Source organism: Netta rufina (genome assembly GCF_964035555.1).
Source record: "Netta rufina genome assembly, chromosome: 1".
Classification (NCBI taxonomy): Eukaryota; Metazoa; Chordata; class Aves; order Anseriformes; family Anatidae; genus Netta; species Netta rufina.
In genome coordinates, this window is record NC_140123.1 from 119720551 (window position 1) to 119739949 (window position 19399).

The window sequence follows — 19399 nt, forward strand, 5'->3', positions numbered from 1 at the left end:
AAGTAGAAGGGCTTAGACAGACTTGCACAATCCATCTTTAAGTACTACAGTTGACCAGCATGGGAAATGTTTAAATGATGGATGTGAAGCCAGAGGGTTGTGAACTTGGAATAACCACTTGCACCCAAAATCAAAGCACTCTGCTTGTGAACTGGCCAGCACAGTAAACTAGCCTGCGCCGTGTAAAAGTGTCCAGGTTTTAGATTCTAGGTTTTAGATGGCCTGTATGTGATGTTGTAACCTGGACTGTTAGTAAATACAATTTGCATAAATGGCTCTTCCCTCGCCTTCTCTGATCTGTGCTTCCCTGGCACAGGTAGCCAGAAACTGTTCTCTGGGTGGCCAAGTTCACAGCAGGGGTTAGCAGGGATCAGCTGACAGTGAAGTCTGTTTGCTCTACGATCAAGCTGTCGCCCTACAGAGTCCTGGCACCAGAGAAGCACCAGGTTTCTGCTTAATAGGTACGCTTTAGTTCCGTGCCTCCTGTGATGGAGGAATGTTTGTGTCAGTGCCGCAGCTCTGCATGTAAAAAAGGTCCCAGACACCCCAGTGGGGATCTCACACCAGGAGGACCTTGTGGGCAAGAGCCCCTTCAAGTCAAAGTGAAATCATCAAAGTAGGTTCCATATGCGCTTGGGTTGGTCTGGCCGGTTTCTTCTGTTACATTTGGAAGTCGGGGAGAATTTCAGCTACTCTCCTTCGTAGCTGGTTCCTCCTTTCCTCCCTCTCCCTTTCCTTTCTCATCAGTAACGGGTACTGCCTCCAAGCTTTGAATGCATTCAGCATGAGTCTCCTAAACGAAAAGAGGGAAGCACAGAACGAAGTGATGACACAAAGATGTATGCGTAACATGCCAGGTAATCAAAGCATAACTTCTATTTCAGAGGGAATTCCCCTAAAATGCTTCATTCTTAAAGAATAAGCAGTCTCTAAAATTTCTTCAGGAGAAGCACAAACGGAAAATGCAGACTCGCTCAGCCCAGATCATCTACTCAGGGAGGCGGGCAGCTGGGCCCTATTTCTTACCTGACTTTTAGCACCCCACCAAAGGTGCCTTGCCCCGGGTTCCCATATGGCAACAGGGAGCAACAGTCTTCCTGGGCTGAATTCTCCCTGCCTCCTCCACTTTGCTGGTTTGTTGGATTAAACCAGGCCTTGTTTTGACCTTGTGGACTAAGCAAGCTAGAACAGGTTCATTACAGCCCACATGAGGTGAATTTAATTTAATTCTTCCTTCGAGGTGCTGCATGTCCCGTTTGGGTTATAGCACAGGCACAGCCTACTCATGACTGCGTGCAGCTGATGTGCTTTCATGGTCAGGTAGGTGAACAGGTTTGTTTTCTGCTGAACCTTGATAATAGCTCTTCCTGTTAAAATGCACAGCTAATGCAGTCATGGGACAAAGAACCGAGTGCATCCAGCTCCGGCTGTGATCAACACAACTGTCTGCTCTAGTTCTGCCTGCCAAACCAGGCTGATGATGGCAGAAAACACAAAATTCCCTAAGTAGGGTTTCTAAGTTTATCAACTTTGGATTTGTAAACCAAATCATCCACAGCAGACAAAACAATACAGTGTAATTCCTGCACAAGTCCTGCTTGTTATAATTGCACTTAAAGGTTTTCCTAAGGCAGCTTTTAGCAGAAGCTACATAGCCAGATCTGCTAATCAGCTTAGAAAGTTTCAGCCACTTAGCGGCTTTCACTGTATTCTCTTTCAGCAGATTTAAAAGTCCTGCGAAGGATATGACTAAACTTCCTTTTCCAGGCTGTTTGGAAATTTCTACCATAACCTATGCTGATGTTGTCTATGCACGTGACAGAAACAAAATACCAGCAGCATATAACCCATTTCACATGTTCCTGGGGAGCAGATCATCACTCTGTCAAGAGCAGAGTCTCTAAAGTATTTTACGGGGTAGAATTAGACCCAAGTAAAAAGAACTGCTGGCAAGGGAATGCACTCACTTGTTGCTATGTTCAGTAGCAATCGCCAGTTTCTCCCTTAAGGTGTCTTTTTCCTCCATGACCAGATCAAACCATGCCCAGAAGAACTTCCTCTTGAGGCAGGCTGAATGGAGGGTATTCGCTCTCTCTTCTAGACTGGCCATATAATCCTTGTACTGAGGAAGGAAGACAACGAGGTGAGAATGTCTTCTTTCTCCCACCCCCAGCCCAATAAACACATACAGAGCAGTGCTGAGACGGTGTCTGTGGGGGACAACAGGGACAATAGTGGAGGAAAATCAGCAGGGAGCAAGGGAAAAGGAAGAAGGTGGGCATGGGGAACAGCACGTAGGAGAGTGTCCTGGGTTGCAGAGGGTGGTGGAAGGCCTCTGAGAAGGGAATGGGGTGGTGCTGGAATAAGGACAGAGCAAGCCAGCAAAGTTTGAGCTGTACATGTGTAGAGTGGTGGTGAAGGGAAAGCATGGCAGAGGCTGGTTCCCCTGCTATCATTTTTCCACTGGGGTGCAGGCAAACCTTTAGCCAGTTCCTGAAGCTTTGTCTGAGCAACGTGTGGGAATGGAAGTCCTCAGCCCGAGACACCTTCTCCAAAAGGCTGCTCTGGGTGTGCTGGAGCCAAGTCATCAGGCATTTCCTCTGCAGGCCCAGGCAGTGGTGCCTCTCGGCCACCTGAGCAGAGCGGAGAGAAGGCAGCTCGTTATCTGGACTAGCAACTACATAAGCCTCAGCTACTGAACGCTGGCTATGCTAGAAAATTACCTCAGCTTCTGGGAGCCCCTAAATTGCAGGTGTCTGACAGCTGGAATACCTTACAGCGTTAAGTTAGCACAAAGAGGGAACTCCTAGAGACCATCCCTTTGAATTAGACGTGCGGTTTGACCTGTTGTGAATGGAGCAGAGGCACGGCCTAATGGTTCAGTCCAACCCGCTCCCTAGGGCTAAACAGCAGGACGGCCTTACAGAGCAGCTGCTCTCCCCCTAGTTCATCCCAGCCGGGTGCCTGCGTGCATTCGGTTGAGCTCTTCAGTAGCTGCAGCTCCAGTGACTTAAATGGAAGCTTGCCAGCTTAGCCTTGGGCTTTGGCTACATTTTCGGGATACAATTGAGTGCCATTAGTCTCCTTCTGATAAGGCATGCCAACTCATTCACGTACAGAAATGTTTCATTAGCAATATTTGTGTGTCACGGTCTCAGAAGCTACTAGCTATGCTGCACTGAAGGCGTGGCCAGGCCTGAACAGATCCCTGGATTGTCACCTGTGGCACCTTACCTCTAGCAGTGGCCAACTGTGCTCCAGCACTGACTCCAGGCAGAGGGAAAGCCCGAGTGATGGCCTGGGGTTAACTACTAAATACAACGCCTTAGAATTATCTGATTAGCTTCACTGTGATGCAAAAGAACTGGCAGGCTCACATCATAAAATTTCAGTTTATTTTTTTGGCTGTTTCGTACTAAACTAACTCCCACTGTGTTACTGGCATCAAGTCAAGTGGCGGTTAATACTGCAGACGAGTGTAGGCTAACAAAAGATGACTTCTCATTAGATTGAAATTCATTCCTTTCTCTGTCCTCTTGGTTTCTGCTTAATCAGCTGTAAATGAGGAGGCCACCCTTGTGGGTTTTTGATGACCTTTCATGATTATTGTCAGATGAGCTGATTTAAAGCACTAATGTAGGGCAGGGTGTGCAAGGAGAATTTTTGCTTTGCCATTTCTACCCGGCTTAAGAGCCCATTAAGGTTTGTGCTACCTTCTGCATCCATTCTTTTTCCCTTCCTCCCATGGTGGCAGTCCTTTCCTTTATCCTCAGCACTTACCACCAAGTTTTCCTTGGCTTGCTCCCTCAGCCTCTTCCATGGCACCATTCCCAATTTTCTCAGCAGGACGCTTTCATAGTGATCTCTGGCCTTTTTCTGGAGCTCCTGTTCTCTTTCCAGCCTCCTCTGCTTCTCCAGCTCTTTCTGCAATACAACGAGCAGCAGTTTTAATTCAGCCTGCATGAAATGAACATTAAGCTTGTCATATTGGAGTTGAAGGTCCTGATCTCGTGGGAAATGGGGATCTGCATCATCATTAGCAGCGCAGATCAGGCATGACCCAGCGTATTAGAACCTGTTTTCGTAGGCCCTGTGTGAATGTATGGCACCACAGTTTTTGGTGTTACTACCACACCATACCTGTAATCTGTGGCTACCAGCAGAGCTGATGTAGCAACAACTTTCTTCTGACAGGCCTTCATCCATGTGAGGAAGGGTGCCTTGGTGAGCTCAAGTAGGGTAGCTTTCTACGTCTATAAAATTAGATTGAAAACCTGTACAGAAATGATTCTGAGTTTATGCACGGAACCTAGCTTAAATAGCAGGGAAGGTATGTGGGTATTATATAACTGTTCAATATTATTTTTGACTGAGACTCAGAGATGAAGGTCAAACATCCTAAAACACTCAGTGCAAGTAGAACAGCACTTGTAGGTCAAATTCCAGTAGGATTTCAAGTGTGGTGCTATTTGGGTTATTAGTGTAGCTCATTTGCAAGTAACAAGAACGACGTGGGGCTATTCCTAGGCTGCTGGATACTGTTAGCTCCAAGGAGAGGCTGCTGCTAATTCTTCAGCTGGAAGGTTGCCCTGCATAGATCTCTCAGGCTTGTTTACTGCTAAGTTGTGTGTTTGTGACTGGTATCACTGTGTATGCTGGAAGAGGATACTGTACTCTAGCTCGACTCTACTCTACTGTAGCTCGGCAGTGGATGTCCACCAGCTGGGGCCTCTAGTCCTGCTGCTGAGACGGGGACAGTACACGCTTCACAGCACGTTCAGGCCACAGCCCTTTTACTACTGTCCCTAAAAAAGGGAGAGGTGGTGAGCTGATACAGCTGGTGCTGTGCAGTGGAACTCTGCTCTGCTAACAAGGACCTTCAGTTCACAGCCCTGGCTGCTGACTCTGTCAGTAGGTAACGGCTCCTCTTCCCTATCCCTGTTAGGTGGGGGAGACAGCTGGGGTGTTTGGGCACCTGCTTCTGTAGCCTCCTCTCCTCCCGTCTTTTCTCCTGCTGAGCTTCCTTTTCCTCAGCCTCCCTCTTCTGACGTGCTTCTTCTTCAGCCTTCATCTGGGCCTTGAAATGGAGAAAATGGAGGAAGATAAAATTTAGTCCAGTGTATGTGGCCTTTTTGGAGAACACAGGCCTCTAAATTTTCCCAGACAAGCAGAATTCTAGTATTGACCAGAACCTGAAACTTCAGAAGGAAGCAGACTGTCACATACTAGACATGATCTGCACTGAACAATGAACTGTGGAAGAGAAGGGGAGGAGGGAGTGTTCTTTCTTCTACTTATATATGGCCATCTTTCTTTGCCCTAAGTTACAGTACTTACCTGCTCTTCTACTAAAACGCTTAAAAGCGTACGCCAGGTTATTTATTGACAACTTGATTGCTTAAATAAGTACTCAACCACTGGGCTCTGCTCTGAAGTTTTACATCTGCATGTTAAAGAGCATTACAGGTGCTCACATATGTTCTTCCCAAACACTGAAGACCAAAGCTGTTTTGCTTCAGCACTGGATATACATGGTACATGTGTAAATACAATATCCTTCTCTGAACGTTCACCTATTCCCCTTGCAAACCTCAACCTGCTTTCGTTCCACAAAGTTCTTGTTCTTGGTGTATGCATCAAAGGCCAAAAACCCACACAATTATGCATGATTATAGTGACTGTACTTCTTCCAGTCTCTATGATCATGGCAGCAGTAGCTGAGGAAACCTAACCTAACGCTTGTCTGCCCATCCTATGGTTGAAGTGTTCTCTACGGTTTGTTTAAGCTTCCTAGTATGCATGCACATCCTTCTTCCTTGGAGGAGAAACACTGATTATTTTAGGACCCCAGTTCTGATCTTTCTAATCCTAATGCAAATTAGTATCGATATTCTCAGTAACAGATTAATGCCGTAAGCTAAGAAGGCTCCTGCTTGATGCATATCACAGAATGTCTATATGAACTACGCAAATATTGTCAATATCTTCCCTTTTCAGAAGAGATTTGCTAGAAACCGAGATGCAGCATTTTTACTAGGTCAGGCTGGACGTCCTCAAGCTGCATGTGACCTGACCAGACAGGAGAGGGAAAACCCTCCGTTTGCTAGGTCCAGTCAGGTGGATTTCAATTCCACTCTTCCCATCCTTGGCAATGACAGTCACAGCCATGAGGTAGGCGTGAAAGAGGTGGTGGAGGGGTGGTAAGGGAAGCTGCTTCTAGAGTTGTAGCAGCAAGCATCAACAAGAAATGTCTGTCTGTGATAGGGCAGGGCCAGCGGGGTCATTTTTTGATGTATGCTGGGCATCTGCTTTCTCACAAGCCACAAAACTCCTCATTTGGCTAAAGAGCCTCTTCTTGGTTCACAACTTCATGGTGTTAAAATAGCATTTCTTACGACTGGAATAGCATGAGAGAGTCTTTGTTTCATTTTCCGCTGTCCTTACCAGTTTCTCCTCTTCTCTTTGTTGTTTGGCTTCTTCTAATTTCCTCCTCCGTTCTGCCCGCTGAATCGCTCTCTCCTCCATAGCTACAGAAGTGGAAACAAGAGAAGGACATAAGGCTTAGTGCAAATGAGCTATAGGATAACGGCACAAGCTTGGTGAACGGGAAGGGTGACCCCTTCTCTCTGCTGCCAGGTCCCCTCTGCTGCCTCTTATGGCTGGCAGTTTCACAAATGAGGAACCCACAAACTCAATTTTAAGACTCAGGACTGCCCCGGTTAGATTCACTCCACCCTCCTCAGTTGACAGTCACAGCCTGGATTATAAAAGGAGCTGTGTCCGCAAGTTTTATCTCTTCATCCCCTTGAGTGCTGAGGCTCAGGGCACCTGTTTTAGCAACCCTCACAATGAGGTCTCCAGGAAGCCCCAACTGTTTATTTAAAGAGTGACTTCAGGATGAAAGACATCCCTGCGCTGGTGACACACAGGAACTCGGTCCCTTTAGCGAGAAACTACTACTTAATGCTGCTTTGGGGAGCCAAGTTGCAATGCTGAAGTCTTGCTGGCTGTCTCTGAAGGTGTTGGTCTGACCTCACAGAATACACAGCGGACCTGAGAAGCTGTGCTTACTTCTCTTGAAGTCACAAACAAAGCACAGGCTGGAGCCATCCATAAATAGAGGGGCATTTTTTGCTTTGACCACAATAGGTTTCCTCAAGTTCTTTTTCCCCTTTCAGCTGTGCCAGGATTCTCTGCCAAGGCAAAATCATCTTGAGATGACTTTGCACTGAACTACTTAGGGATCTTCAAGGAAAAGCACTTGAGTGCTCTGAAAATACTCTTACTGTCCCCAAGCTGTACAGAGCTCAGGCAATCAGTGAGTGATGGCTTGTGCTAGGTAGCGTGGGAGCTGAACACAGTCAGTTAATGAAAGGGATCTATTAATGCACAGCAATCAGGGCCAACAAGCTCTGGTGATCCCAAGACTCATAAAACATCACCACGATCACCTCCCAGTCTTTTCTGCAGGCTGTGATTCCCCCTAGGTTGATATAGAAGAATATAACCTAGGGATATAGCAGAACCTGATCCTAATTTACTCTGTGATGAGGCTGCTTTCCATGTTTAATGTGCATTTGCTGTTCTAGCATGGCTAGAGAAGGGGAGCTACCTCACAGATGGGAAGGATCTGGAGCTCCTTCCCCAGCCTACCTGCTGTTGTCTCACACTCACAAAACCTTGGGTAAGCACTTCATTCTCTTGGAAATCTCAATACCTCTGTCAAAGGTAGGTGAAAATGAGCAGTCAGTGTAAGTGTTGATTGGATAGGCAATGACAGGAGTAAAACTGACAGCAAAACGAGCTGTAGAGCTTCTTGTCACACCAGAAACAGTCACAAGTGTTAGGAGTAATGGCTACCACAGCATCCTGAGCACTGACTTGGGGTGCTTGCAGTGGCCAAGGTTCTACAGATGCCTGACGTGGCCATGAAAACAACTCACTCTCTCATAGCACTGGTCTGAGGCAAAGAAAGAGAAGTTTCCAGATGAGCTGTTGAGGAAAGTGGTCTGGCACAGTCTTTGCTACCAAGAACAATACCTTTCAGTATGGGATGAGCTGAGGTCAGCTGGGTGGAGGGCCTCCTGCCTTGCGTCACTGCCCTGGTGTTCTGGGACCTGTGAGAAAGAGGCAGGCTGTGAAAAGGAAGAGTGAAGACATCAATCAATGAGCTTGGTCAAACCATGTCTCACACCTACTACCTGAGACTGAGAAACACGCCTTGTAGCTTCTACCCTTCACTGTGCTACATTTTCATTGTGGGCCCCTGAAATATGTTTCTTCTGCCCGAAATGGGATTAACGATGCATCCTTACAAAGAAGATGAGTACCCTGAGCTGCTGCATGTTGTGAAATACAGAGTATGACAGTTTCTCTCTTTTTTTCCTAACTAAATCCCTGCTGCTATTACGGGTAACACTCCAGTGCTGTTGTTTCTAAGTGGGCTCTGCATGGATCACGTGGTGTCAAGTCAACGCAAAACACAGAGGATGAGAACTGTGGCGAGACCAACGCTACCTTTGAGGCTAGGCCACAGGTAAGAGGCACAGCAGATAGCACTAGTATGACTGAAAGGGTTCCTGGCAAATTCTGGCTCAACTTGGGTAGAAATGAGAGATGATGACTACCTGATCCTGCTCTACCAAGGGGGCTTATACCTCAAAGGGGTGGCATTGCACTTGGATGGTTTTCTGCTCTCCGTTTTTAACTCCCTGGTTTGTGAGGTAGAGTTGTTAAGTGCCTGGGTTACTGCCATGGCTTGTGCTGCCTCTTCTTTTGCTCTGCTCAGCCTCTGATTTTCCTGCAGTTCAAGGATCAGCTCTTGCTGTTCCTGAAGCTGCTGCCTCTGCTCCTCGATCAGACGTTGCTGGAAGGCGTAGCGGTGCTCAAAACAGCTACCATAAGCAGGGGTTGTCCTGGGGCTGGGTGCCTGAAACTGCTGGGGGAGTGTGGCAATTTGATTCTTGTACTTAGCCTGGTCCTGGGCATTCAGGGCTGCATGTTTTAGGGTGATCTGCCAGGCAAATTTGGGTTTTCTGTTGGAATGAGATGTGTGAGCAGCATCCCAACGAGAGCGGTCCCTGGTCTGGTCAGGTTCTTCCTGTATGAGGCGTGTTTCAGTTGGCTGGGAAAGAAAAAAAAAGAAAAAGGAAGATCTGGCATTAATTGAAATCAAGCTCTCTTTTGCCCTTTCCACATTAATAAGTGTTTCTTGAATGAAAAATCTAGTGAGGGGCCTGAAAAGTAGGGCAATCTCAGCTCCACAATCTTCATCCAGTTCCTAGCCAAGGCGGAGGGACCCAGTTATGCGCATAATTGGCAGGGTGTTGGGAAAAAACTGTTACGAAGCTGTGTGCCATTTCCCTGGGAGGAGAAAATCCTGATCAGGCAAGAGCTCTGGCAGGCATGTTATCCCAACCATTCTGTCAGGGAGCACAGGACAGTTCATTTCTCAGGGGTTAGCTCATCTCTCAAGGATTACCATGCTCCCTTTTGGACTCTGTTGTTCCTATGCAATGCTCAGACTGAGAATAAAAGAAAAACAGTTGTTGAAAATGAAATACAAGTGGTCTACAAGGCTGATCTACTGGACAGCCTCTTTTCAGATGGTAGAACAGTCTACAAAGGACTGCTTTCTTGCCTCTTCTCCAGCTTAGGTCGAGTATTACCATGAAACTGGTGCACAGTGGGCAGTCAGGCTGTGCCTTCTCAGACACCTCTTTTTTTTTTTTTCTCAGAAGAGGTATCAGATGCCAGCTCTGCTTTCTGATTCCCAGGTCAAACTCCAAATTCAGTCCCATCCTTCCAGCACGAGTTTTTCCCCCACATCTGAAGGAAAATACAGGCCGTCTAGGATGATTTAAGCACAGTAGGAAATCAGCTTTCACTGACACTTAAGAAAATGCAAAGCTCGAACTGGAATATGCATGTCAGGATGTATGAGCTCTCATACTGGGTGCTGTTCTACAGGTTTTATAGACGGAAAAGAAAGGCAGGCTCTGACAAGAGACAATTTCAAGAAGCATCCTGATTCTCCTACCTCCTTGTGATGTGCATTATCCCAAGCTATCCCCTGACAGCTTTCCCCCCCCCACTTCTGAAGAGCCAGAGAGCTGCACTGCCATGACAAAATCTCGTCATGCAGTCGAACGTTATTCTTTTTCAGTCTAAGCAGGCATCAAAGATGTAACTAATCTCTCAGCAGAAGTGATCTGGGGGTGGGACGCTCATTGCGACTCAAGAGTACATGAAGGGTTGTTCTCTGGCAGCGGAAGAGATCATTTTATTTTTAAAACTCATCCACTGTCCTTCATGGTTACCTCTGCTCTTTAACAGCTTCCCTCCTGAACAGTAGGCAGATATTTGGGGGTCACCCTGGGCAAAAAAAAACCTTCCTCTGCTTTTTATTTTGGATGGCATGAAAGCACTTTGTGAGATTACTGGGATGCCGATGGACAAAGCTACACGGAAGGCTTTACCTTGTCGTGCTGCAAAACTTGATGCTGGTTTACTTCTGCCTCCTGTGGCCCGTCCAAGCCACCCTTCCCCAGTGACACCGCCTCCAGCAGCTGTGCCATCTTCCTCTTTGTCTCCTCCCTCTTGAGCTGCAGCTCTCGCTTCTCTGTCTCTGCTTGGCTCCAGCGCTGCCATGCTAGAAAGCAGCAGCGCAGGAGCCGCCGCCGATTATGCTCTGCAGACAGCTGGGTTTTCCTGAAGGAGAAAGCACTTTCGTTACGATAGGAGTGAGGCTTCTGTCCAAGCCTGCCTGAAACAACTCCATCAAGCACAGCAATCCAGGCCATAGCATGAGGCCCCATAACTTCCCAAGTCTTTTTGTCATTCAGCTCTGGAGGCCCTCCAAAGCCGTAGTGTTTCGCCAAGGAGGATTGGGAAGGCAGAGACGGGGGATTTATCCAACAGGTTTAATGAAAGGGGCTGGTCAAAACAGCTGTAATACTACTGAAGCAGGAGATACCCTCCTATTATCTGGGGCCCAGAGCAAGCCAAAATGAGATTCCTAGAGAAAATACCTAGAGAGAGAGTTGCAGGCTTGTTGGGAAGTGCTAAAGCTCTAGTTTCTCTTTCCTCCTTTTCATCTGTGCCAAAAGGCCTCCATCAAACTGTAGGCGATGTAACAATTTTCTCAAAAAGCTTCTGTTTTCCTCCTGCTGGCTAACTAGCAAGCCCCTTTTTTACAACCCTCTGATCACACGCAGAGTACTGCTGCGGTAGGAGGAATTTCACAGTGCAGGGTCACTACCTGTTTTGGTCTTGGAGATGGTCTTCCAATTGCTGCGTCTCCTGCTGTACTTTCTGGGTCCAAGTATAGTTTCTCCAGGCTCGCAGGGCCTTCAGCTGGCATTTCCAGTCAGCAAGGGCTCTGGCTTTCCCCATTTGAATTCTGTGTTTCAGAACGAGTTTGAACCAAGCAGAGAAATGTCGCTGCAGGCACTGCATGGGAGAGTTTCAGAAAACCAATGACTCGGGTACAGTCCAACACAAACACCAATCCTCTCCACCATCCCCCTTATCTGACTTTTGCTTTTGAGGCTCTTTTTAGAATCCCCACTTTCTACAGATGCCTTGAAGGTAAAATAAAATAATGCACAGCAAAGGCAGTCTTCTGCAAAAGGCAGGCTAGAAAGAGAACACCATGGGGTTCCATGCTTTTGAGTGAAACATGCTCAGTTCACCAAGTATAATAGGGAATAAAATGTATGAGGAATACAGGAACAGTTTCTAGAGGTAAGGAAGGTGTTTCAAAATCTGGGAAACGCCTAAGATTTTATAAACAAGGGCACTTCCGTGGAGAAGAGTTAACAAACAGCTCCATGGACCAGTTGCTGATTTTTTTTCAACTTAGACAAAACTCAAGACACTTCCCAGTGTGAATTTATGACGTGACCCGAGCTCACCTTCGTTCCAGTAGGAAGCCAAACCATTCCCCTATTGTGTAATTAGACTCGCTGCCTCTGGGAGTGATTTACATTGTACAGAACAGCAATTTGCTATCTAATCTACCCCATAATTCTAGCCCTGCCACTGCAGACGCTGTGCATTTTGATCCTCCAAGTGGGTCAACTCACAGGACTCAGCTGTCCCCCTTTTGTGATAATGCCTTGTAATAATTGCATTCCTCTCGGTCACTGAAATCTCCAAATGAAAACTTACAAAAAAGGACAAAATGTCAACGCATTAGCTATTTCTTTCTGCTTTAAGAAAATAATCAATGTCACCATTGCTTAGCTCGGCTAAGCTGCGGCTTTTCGCATTACGCCAGCTCTAAATTGTTCCGCGGCTTCCTTTAGGCTTATCTGCACAGCTTAGACTGGGCTGGAAAGAGGTCGTGGGCTGCTAAACAGTAGCCAAGCTCACATCCAGCAGCCTGGGGAGATGCAGTGAGCCAGGGGAGAATCACCATTAAAGCTGAGATTCTTCGATGGGGAAAAAAAAAAATCTAGATGTAGAGAAGTAGGCGTTAATGATGACTGTTTTGTTAATTAAAAAATATTACATGATGGATGGTACACATACTGCACACAGGGAAGTTTATTCCCTTTGCTGAAACCGCCCATATAGGATCATTCAGTACAAAAAGCTCTCTTTAACTGTAAGGATTTGATGCAACATGTTTAACCCAGAGCTGGTTGCAGCATCAGAAATGAATAGGTGGAATCTCTCTTACTTCTGTAAACTCTCAGGGTGAGAAAAAGGGAAAATCCCCACCTTTAGATACCCTAGTGGCGAGAAATGGAGAGCAGTTGATTGATGGGAAGCTCCCTTACAGTTTAACTACCAGTAAAACCAGTTACTGTTTTCACCCAACCAGCTTCTCCAGCTTAATCTCCCAATAACAGGTAGGTGGGTTCAGGACTCCAGGAAACTTGTGGTTTTATTTCCCTTCAGAGCACTGCTCTTGTGCTGTTTTTCAAAACCAGGGGAGTAACAGTCAAAATCCAGGGAAAAAGAATTAGTTTCCTATTAGGAATTACTAAAGGCTACATCTTTTGTCCTGAGCTGTTGCAGTCTCATCGAATATTCCCCTATAGCTGGTGGGAGTGGATGCCCAAGGAACCTGTTGCAGTGTATACTGGCATACTTCAACGTGTGGAGACAACTCAGAAGTCAGCCCAGGCCCTCAGCACTTCTCTTTCCTGTCCCTGCTCCTGTCCCAGGGTCTTCAAGGCAACCTTCAAATATCTCCCCATATACACAGTGCCACTCTCTCCCTCCCCACTTCCTTCCTCAGGGGAAAGCAAATCTTGCTCTACAGCTGCTGCCTCTGTACATCTGCCTGTTCCTCAGCTGCAGAAGCCTTTGTGTTTGCAACTGGAAGTGACATCTTCACTTTGGGTACACCTGAGACCCAGACTGGGTATGGTGTCTCCAGATTCTTCACTCCTAGTCTTACAATGTACTTCTTGGCCTGCTTTTCTACTTTCCTAATATCACGAGGAGAGCTTAGAAAAAGGAAAAGAAAAATGAAAACTAGGATTTTTTACTTCCATTTTGCAAACAGTACCTGAGGGCAGGTAGTTCAGAGTCTCAGATAAAAGCACAGTGATGCTTACTCTCTGTTTGTTGGTGTGAATTTTGATCAGCAGCTCCTGAGCCTTTCTCTGTTTCTCCTTTTCTTGCTCTTCTTTCTTCAGGTGCAGGGGTGGTGACACAGTAATAGATACCTCCTGCATTGCTGCCTTCTGGCTTTCTTCTTGTCTCTTCCCCTCCCTGGAAAGTAAGCAAACATCAAGATCTAAGCAATAAGGAAATTACTGTAGTTCAGACCTCACTCCCTTTTTTTTGCCAATCCTCAGAGAATGACCTCTAGAAAGCTGCTGATTACTTAAGTTAGCCTTCCTAGAGAACAGCCACATTTCAATAAATTTCAATAAATCCTCTCGCATGAGAAGATTTAGGATCTTAGGGCTGCCTAAGTAAATAAATGGCATCCCTACAAGTCACATCTCTCTGGCAATCCAAGCTCAGCAGAAGCAAAGAGCGTCTCTCTGCAGAATTCTTAGCCAACAGCGCACTTTATTCTCCCACAGGAGAGGAAATCTATTAAGTGATAGACGTTCAACATAGACTGTTCTAGGCTGGCCAGCGTTTTCATTGCAATTTCATGCATTTTCTTCAGTGCACCGGTTTTCATGCTGTATTAAACACTGGTAAGGCTGGATGTGGCCACAGAGTTGGAGAGAACACACAGTGGTGCAAGCATGCTCCTACTTCTGTGACTGCGTGTACCTACTGCTAATGGCTAAAGGAAATCTAACATCTTTAGCCTGTTGCCTAATGAAATTCTGCCACTGAAGTCAGCAACAAAGGAGTAAAAGGTCTGGGGAGAGTTTGGAGACAGGAAATATTTCCTTTGGGACCACCACTCCTCTTAACGTTTACCAAAAGGAGCTAATAAGAGAAGTTGTTCTTCCCCACGGTGCCTTCCATGCCCCTCTCTCCCTCTTACATTCTCCGTGCTTCTGCCATGGTTTGCCTCTTCTCAGCCATTTCCTTTCGCAGCTTCACCATTTCCCTCTGGATCTCCTCCTCCTCCATCTTGGCCTTCAGGGCCTTCCTTCTGTCTTCCTCCTGTATTTGGAGCTTGGCCTCAGACAGAATGGATTTCTTCAGGGCCTTTTCTTGCCTCTGCAGCTCTAACGCCTTCTGACGCCTCAGTCGATTTTCTTTCACCTTGGAAGGAAGAAATCAGCACAAGTCAGTGCAGGTGCCAAAAGCTGAAGGATTTGAGGTTTGTTGTAGATTGACAGGGTGGGAAGCATGCAACCCTCTCTGTAGCTATCACTGACTGGATTGGTTTTGTTTTCTGACCAGCAAAAAACTCCAGTTAGGAGAGCGGGGTTAAATCAACGTTATGGGGTGGGTGCAAACTCAGAGCTGAGGGCCTGGTGGCTTTTCCTGTCAGTCTTCAGACAGGGGCAAAACTTGAAAAGATGAAAGAGTGGAAGTTCACCTCAACAGCAAAAGCTTCCCATGCGAGCTACTGTGAATGGCTAACACACAAGCGGGAACAGTAACTTTTCAGCTAAACCTTGGAAGAGTATCCTAGGGTATTTGCCTGCAAGTCAGGGATTACTGCAGGCTGGGAGAGAACACGGGGAAGGTATCACTGAGCATTTACCCTAATCCTATAATCCTCCATCTTACTTCTTTTAACTGTGCTGCCTTGCCTGCACACCTGCTTGTGTCTGAGCTCCATGGTTATTCGTGGATCTGCAAATTTTTGTCTTCCTTCCATGTCTTCAAGCCAAAGGTCTGCCAGTATCCTGCAGTTCACAGCTTCGCTCTGCAAAAGATGCTGTAGGTATTCTTGGGCAGAAGAACTTTCCAACTCATGTTCCAGAGAGCTGCACAAGTCTGAAAGGAGGAACTCAGATCAGCTCAAGCTCGTCTGAAATGAGTAAACCCCTGTCTCAGATCACAAAGCCTAACGTAATTAAAGGGATCACTTTCCCAGCCTGTGAATGCATTCCTGATGAAAGCAGACACAGTGACTGCACTCCATTTATCCCCAAAGAGTCTTAATCAGTCTCCCATTGAACACGCTAGAGCAGCAATGACATTTTGTCCATTTTTTTACTGCCTTGCCTCTGAGCATCTCAAATTGCTGTATAAATTTGACAGGCCTCACGCATACCCAAAAGCAGCAGAAATAAAATTTCTTTTACAAAGGGAGGCGACATATGTTTGTGCAGCCCTACAGCAAGCCGCTGTCAGAGCTGGGGACAAAAATCTTCATCTGTAATCTTGTTTTCACAGAGCCCACTCCCCTGGCCTCAGAGACTTGTACCTGTCAGCCCAACAAGCCACGAGGCCTGTCTCCATTCCCCAGCACGTGCTCAGAAAGGGAGCCAAGAAGGGCTTTGTTGTGCTCTCACCATCAAACCGCTCATACTTCGGAGTGGCTGGAGAAGGATCTTCCGGGAGGACAGAGCCAGCTTCAGCTTCTCCATCACTCATCAGCTCCAGTTGCAGCTTGGACTTCATCCAGCTACTGAGCAGCTCTCGGGCTATCACAAGGAAAGAGACTGATGATGACTTTACTAGCTTTAAAAATATATGCCTAAGTGTAAACTAGCATGACTCTGTCTCTGGGATGGTTATATCACAGGCAGGAAAGACGTTCTAAAATGACTGAAAGCTGATCTGCAACATCAAATGGACTAGGGGTAATAATTCTGTTCTCGTCTTCCTGATCTATAAAAGAACAGGAAGAGAAGGTGGCAAACTTTTTCCCTCTCACATAGGTCACAAATAAATTCTTTTCCACCTAATTTTTTCCACAAGATTCTTTGGACATTTAGAGCACTCTTGATTATCAAAGCATTTATCAAGGAGATGGAATTCATAGGAAGCAATTCATAACTCAGATAGCTTTTAAATGTTTCACCACTGCACTTGCAGACACTTAAGATAAGTACACTTTCCACATGTACAGCCAGGGTTGTCGTTATGTTCAATACAAAAAGAATCACTGTTTGGCCAAATGTAAGCTTCAAGCACACAGGTTAACCTTTGCAAGTACCACAGCTCTAGTAACTACTGGGAAGCCTACGTTAAAAATCTGCCACAGGGCAAGCTTCAGCAGGGACTACCTGCAGTCAGAAGATGTAACTACAGGAATTCACCCACGATGGATTTGCTACTACTCAGTGAGATAGATGCCTAATACACAACTGGGTATGAAGTCCTTTTGTGGACTTTATTTGCAAATTCTCCATGCTTTTCTGCAGAAAAATGCAAAAACTCCTTTTTCAGAGCTCCTACTCAAGAGCAGGGACAGCTAATGTGACTGCTGCCTCAACAACCCACCTAGACTTGCTGAATGGGTAGCCAAGCTGTTCCTGAAGCAGAACACTGCAAACTGCAAGGCATCGGGAGCACTCCTACAAGAAGCTGAGGCATCCATGCAGCAAGGATGGGCAAAGAGTGGGGATCTCGTCAGCCACTGCAAGGCAAGTCAGCCCTGTGAAGGCACACAGCCCTCAGACAGGACAAACAGCTGCTCAAAGCTCTAGTTCTAACAAAAATTAAGATATTCCCAATGAGTCCTGGTATTTCTAAGGCAGTAAAGCGTTTCTAAACTTTTTTTTTTTTTTTTTTTTTTTAAGAAAACATAAATTTGATGTTTATTGTCCTTCAAATCACTTTTGTTCTCTATAATCTCTCAGGCCAGCCTAGGAGCAAGGAAGTATATCTGATACGAAAAAGAAGAGAGAAAAACAACTTATCACTTGGGAATGGAGTTACTTTTTTGACTGTGAAATGTGAGCTCCTCATAACTGGCATAAATGAGTTCTAGCACTTCTCTTATCCATACCTTTCTTTGCAAAATGGAGTATGTGCAGATAATGCCATTAAGTACTATAATAATGGACTCCAGATAAAACACTTTCATTTGTGCTTGTAACAATCCTGAGGGACTGGCAAATACAAAAAGGGAAACACTAGCAGAAAAGGACAAACAAAAATAATAAAGAATCATGAGGAAAAAGCAAGCAACTTCTCCAGCAACTGCAAAGACAGCTCCTTTTGAGCCACTATGCTGCATAATGTATTCAGACAGTGCACGGTAAGCAGATATGTGTGCTCTGTGCTATTAGTTGAACTGCTGTTGCTTACAAGTTAAAAAGCTGACCTCTTGTTTTGAAGAGGATGCACTTGGGAGATTTGTCTTCATTTCTTTCTGTACAGCTCAGCGTTGAGTTATAAAAGAATAGTTAACTCTGTTTTTAAAATTCTATCTCCTATACTGCAGATATATTTCTTGCATGGATGGGAAATCAAATTATTTTTTAAAATGTATTACAGTTTTACTTTCAAATTTCAGTAAGCACTTGTGGCTGCAGACATTACAAAGGGAATATTTAGTTAGCTAATTGGCAAGGAAAGTTTTGCATGAGAATCAAAGGAAAACCACACCATTATTCATAGATGCGAAAGTTACACAGGGTCACCCCATTTTCACATCTGTCCTGCTGTCAAAAATCTGTCAGGTAATTTCATCCAGTTTCCTGATGCCCAGCAACTTGTGTTTGACCACATCTTCAAAGACAGTATTCATCCTTGTCTTGACCTGACACTTCCAGGAGACAAGGAGTTCATCGTTCTCTCAGGTATGTTAATTAAGATCTCCCCTGAACTCCACCAAATTTTCTTTTATGCCTTTGTCCCTTAGATGAAAGGCTCCAATCTGTCTTACTGCGAACTGTTTCTTTTGGTCTGCAGCTTTGTAACAGCCTGTTCAGACCAGAACCACAGTGCTGGATCAAGAAGAGTTCGTTTAGGCAGCTTGTGGCAAGCAGTATTTCATCTCACCTTCCTTACAGGCCTCATCATGATCTTGCAGCTGTTCCACAGTTTCCAACCTCGTCACAGGACCACACAACCCTTGTGGATACCTTGGCTCTTGAAAGGAAAAAGCTTCAGCGATGGCATACTCAGAGGCTTGCTCCACTCTCTTTAAAGAAAGAAAAACATTTCTAATGTTTGATGTATATTCATTTTTAAACTTCCTACATCCACGTTTCTCCTCGGGGGAGAGAGGACAAACATCAGTGGGGCTGTCACACAAGACAGTACGGCTGTTGTAGGAAATAGATTTCTTTTGAAACACATTTCTCCAACTGCTCTTGACTGACTGGAGAAATTTCACTCAAAATGATTAAGTAATGAGCATTCATTTGGTAATTACTGCCAATCACAGTGATTGGAGAACACCCTGGGAGAATGCAAACACCCAGCCTGCAGGGGCTGAACAGAGACTCGCTGTTAGTCCCCTGTGACCACCAACTAGGAAAGTTGTATCAGTGTTTTGTCACAACCAGGCTGGCCAGCGTGTCCAAAGGATCTTCTGCCCCATATTCATTTCTCTGAGAAGCAGACAGCCGTGACTTGTCAATGTGGTCTCACACCTAACACCCACACCCCAGCCGGGGCGTACAACTGTGGGGCATCTTCCCTCAGTGGTAGGGCAACCAGAGCGAGCTGCAACTGCAGAAACATGAGTGGGGCGATGAGGAGGTGGACAGGGACTCCCACCTGCAGCAGGGCGCAGGTTTGGGGTGGGAGCACTGAGGTACCAAAGGCAACCCAGCAGCGAGCCCCGTGCTGCACCCACAGCTCAGGGGCACCCCGCTCCGGAGCCAGCTGCGAGGGGCTCGCTGCACCTTCACCCAGCGCCCTCAGCGCCAAGCCCCGGCTGGAAGAAAAGCAGAGAATTACAGTCACAAGGCACAAAAATAAACCAAATCAGCCTTTCGCCGCGCACAGACCTGCGGGCGGGCCGGGGCGCTGAGGCGCCGCCAGCTCCACAGCCGCGACATGGCCGCCCGCCGCCCGGCGTGCACCGCGAGGGGGGAGAGGAGGGCGAGCGGCGGCG

At 46.3% G+C, this 19399-nt stretch overlaps 1 protein-coding gene across 1 annotated transcript; it reads right to left on the bottom strand.

Moving 5' to 3' along the window:
• Positions 1-397: 397 nt before the first annotated feature.
• Positions 398-19346, bottom strand: CCDC191 (coiled-coil domain containing 191). The gene is made up of 16 exons (XM_084290184.1): positions 19293-19346; positions 18337-18478; positions 15897-16028; positions 15197-15375; positions 14468-14691; positions 13572-13728; positions 11261-11451; positions 10479-10710; positions 8658-9124; positions 8041-8135; positions 6445-6527; positions 4976-5077; positions 3781-3924; positions 2481-2633; positions 1968-2122; positions 398-793 (listed from the first exon to the last, which is right to left on the bottom strand). Exons 1-16 carry the CDS (start codon positions 19341-19343, stop codon positions 661-663), a joined length of 2640 nt encoding a protein of 879 aa, XP_084146310.1. The 5' UTR covers positions 19344-19346; the 3' UTR covers positions 398-660.
• Positions 19347-19399: the final 53 nt, after the last annotated feature.